Source organism: Petaurus breviceps, unplaced genomic scaffold (assembly GCF_028583685.1).
Source record: "Petaurus breviceps papuanus isolate PSGF00001 unplaced genomic scaffold, PetGlider_PUasm1.0 138, whole genome shotgun sequence".
Taxonomy (NCBI): domain Eukaryota; kingdom Metazoa; phylum Chordata; class Mammalia; order Diprotodontia; family Petauridae; genus Petaurus; species Petaurus breviceps.
The window spans coordinates 30756820-30760350 of record NW_027185694.1 but is presented as its reverse complement, the minus strand read 5'-3'; the positions used below and the strand labels follow the sequence as shown (position 1 = coordinate 30760350).

The window sequence follows — 3531 nt, the reverse complement described above, 5'->3', positions numbered from 1 at the left end:
CAAAGGAAGGAGGAGGGAAGGCTGCAGGGGAGAGAGAAGGGAAAGGAAGAAGGGAGGATGTAGGGGAGGGAAGGAGAAGGGGAAGGAAGAAGGGAAGGAGGAGAGAAAGAATAGGAAGGAGGAGTGGAGGGATTCTATTCTGGGAGGGGAAGGGTCCTGTTGGTGAAGAAAGGAAAGAAAGAAGGACATGGAGGGGTAGTGACATAGGCAGATAGTCACTTACCCAAAGACACCTCTGTACTGTCTGGGACATTCACATAATCCTCTCCCCACAACACTACAGGAATATACCCCAGGATGAAGAAGTCAGAGTCTGGACACCCAGATACCACCCTCCATATGTCATCCATAAATACACTAACATACATACACATCCCTTTCCTTACCCAGTCACACAGAGACTCCCTCATCCCTGCCAAGGCCAGTTGCCTAGACAATGCCCCTCCCTCCCACCCCCACATCTCCCCCAATAACTCCCAACTCACAGGAAGATGGACTATCCCTAAGGCCAGGACTATCCAGGTTAGGTACTGAGTTGGAAGGAGTTTTAGGGCTGGAGTTCGTGCTATCCGGTAGAACCACACTGCCAAGGGGAAACAGGACAGTAGAGCCCCCAAGCCTCTCCTTTCTCAAAGACCCTCTCTTTGAGACCAACCCTGCTTACTCACAGATAGCCTTCATTGTGGTCATCATCATCTTCATCAGCATCCACAGGTTCTAGTTCCAGGAGAAACACAGGTATCAGAGTGGATGGTCGGGGGAGGCCTGATCCCTCTCCTCCACCCCAATAGCTGTCCAGTCAGGCCCATTTCTTTTGCCCTCCCCTGCCCAAGGTCCCAGCCCAAAAACCCTCACTGCCAGGGGGAACTGATATACCCTCATTCTCGTAGCTGGGCTCACTGCCTGGGAAAGAAAAAGAGTCACCATCAGCTCAACCACCCAGCCTGAACCAGGATCACTCTCCCACCCACTTCAGGCTACAGAACCACCCTTCATAACTAGTTCATTGCCCAACTCACGGGTGTCTGGATCTTGCCGAGAAGGAATGTGGCGTAACAACCTTTGATGTTGTGGAGAACTCCTGAAGAGTTAAAAAATTAGGGGTCACCACTTGGGGAGGGGAGGGAGCTTTGAGAGCCCGGAGGAGTAGGGGGAATATGATGCCTCAGCTCAGGGGAGGCAGGAAGGTAGGAAGACAGAAGACTGAGGGCAGCGATGGAGATGTGCTAGGATTCAGAGAAGGCCAAAGAGCAAGAAGGCAGAGGTCCCAGACTTCAGGTTAGATTGGGGTGGCTGGAAAAATACAGCAGATACTTACTGGCTAGGGAGTTCTGGATCACAGGATACTGCAGACGGACATGAAACATTAGGGTCTGTGGGGTAAAGATTAGGGGTGCACAGATTAGGGGTGCACAGGACCTGGGGCAGGGGCAAGGATCAGGACAGGGCTGAGAGGTAAAGGACAGCTTGAGATCCTGCCCAGGGCATGTGGCCCTCAATGCCTAGAAGGCCATTTTCTTCAAGAAATTCAAGATCCAAGAGGATCGGGGACTGAGGGGTCTCTTAGACGAATTACTATTCATTCCACAAACATTGTTAATGAAGTGCTTACTGCAGCCACAACATACAGAGCACTGCGCTAAAAAGCACCATGAGAGATATAAAGTTTAGCAGAGACACGGCCCCATGGTCCTCTCAGGGAACACCTAGAACCCAGTAAAGGAGAAGACACAAAAGCTAGCATTCACAATATCATGTGAGAAATGTATCAGAGAGCTGACAAAACAATGGGACAGGAGGTCAGAGGGAGAAAGTTATTGACTGAGGGAAGGGGGAGCTTCCCATGTATGGGAGCGGGGGTTTAAAAAAAATAGGCATGAATATAGAATGTGAAGAGAGGAAAGGAGGACATTTCAGTGATAGGGCACATAAGGAAAGGTTACTTTATTTCTTTTGTTTAGAAAAAATATAATTTTAAATATTTAATTTTCACTTATTTTATATGATAGTGTTATTTTTAATATTTTAAAAATAATACTATTATATGAAATCATTTCTAAAAGCTCTTCACATCTACAGCATAGGATCACAGAATTTAAAGCTGTAAGAGAGACCTCAGAATTCATGCTTGGCTTAATTCCCTCACTTTTCAGAGAAGGGTCTATCCATGGTCCATACAGCTAATAGGTAACACAGGGTGAGCTTTCAAAGCCTTTCCTTCCTAGGGATATTTCCATGTGGTCTCTCCAGATGTGGCCATTTAGCAGTTTTTTGTTTTGTTTTGTTCGTTTGCTTTTTTTTTTTTTTTGGAGGGGGGAAGGTAGTTGGGGTTAAGTGACTTGCCCAAGGTCACACAGCTAGTTTTTTTTGTGTTAAGTGTCTGAATCCAGATTTGAACTCAAGTTCCTCCTGACTCCAAGGCCGGTGCTCTATTCAGTGCAGCACCTAGCCACCCCTCATTTAGCAGTTTTTGCCAAAGTCCTCCATGGGGTAGGTGAAAATTTCCAGCTCTCCTGGCCTTAGCAAGGGAAATCTTCCTCTCCCCTCAACCTACACAGTGGAAACTGAATAGGACACAACAGGGCTAAAGTTAACAAAAAAAAAACAGATAAAACAAATATGGCAAAAAAAACATTGTCAGCAAGAGCAGAAAGCACGTGAAGAATTGTAAAAGTTCTAACCTATCATCTCCCAAATTTCCCAATCCTGTCTGACCTATAGGGGCCCTATTTCTCCATATCTCCTTATTCCTTTTCCCAAACCAATAAAGGAAGAGGTGTGGGCCACATGTGGGAGAAGTGTTATATGAGTCACTAGAAAGTAATGGTCTCTTGGGACTTGACTCCCTTTGAGACTCAACTCAAGTACCCTTCTACAAGAAGCCTTTCCTCCCCCCTCAGTCATTAGTGCTCACCTCTCCCTAAAGACTCAACTCAAGTTCCCTTCTACAAGAAGCCTTTCCTCCCCCCTCAGTCATTAGTGCTCACCTCTCCCTAAATCACTTTGCACGTATTTATCTGTGATGTAGTTCCAACCACCACCTGCCCTGCAGAATGTAAGCTCCTTGTAAGCAAGGACTGTGTTTCTTGTCTTTTTCTGTCTAACACAGAGGCCTGCCGCAGAATTGTTTATCTTTTGTTCTCAAAGATGACCATGACATGGGGAAAGGGATGCCATGACTTGCAAGTGAATTGGATTTAAGTGAGAGAGTACTGTGCAAAGTCACCAGCCTCACTTTCTCCTCCAGAGACATCTGGGTCCAGTGACAAGATACAGATCAGGACGACTGGAGAGGGCCCTGGGAGGCAGTGAGAGACCTTGGGCCTTTTAAGAGTTCTCACTTGGACTGAGTCAACACTCATCCAGTGATTAAAGCAGAATAAGAAAAGAGCCAAGGAATGGCCTCTTTTACCTAATTAAAAAAAGCAATCTGAGAGGGGAAGACTCAGGGTTCCTGACCAAATGAAAAACCATTACTATTTACATTCACTCTGAGTCATCAGGGCCTGAACAATGACCACTAAGTGGGAC

The 3531-nt window shown here is 46.5% G+C and overlaps 1 protein-coding gene across 1 annotated transcript in view; it reads right to left on the bottom strand.

Annotated features, from left to right (window-relative positions):
• Positions 1–6: 6 nt before the first annotated feature.
• LAT (linker for activation of T cells) overlaps positions 7–3531 on the bottom strand; it is a 4896-nt gene continuing 1371 nt past the window's right edge. The window contains exons 5-10 of the mRNA XM_069064361.1: positions 1319–1373; positions 1020–1081; positions 877–903; positions 669–717; positions 486–583; positions 7–277 (exon numbers count right to left, since the gene is read on the bottom strand). Of these exons, the coding sequence (XP_068920462.1) occupies positions 216–277; positions 486–583; positions 669–717; positions 877–903; positions 1020–1081; positions 1319–1373 (353 nt within the window). The 3' untranslated portion in view covers positions 7–215. The remainder of the gene's footprint in view (positions 278–485; positions 584–668; positions 718–876; positions 904–1019; positions 1082–1318; positions 1374–3531) is intronic.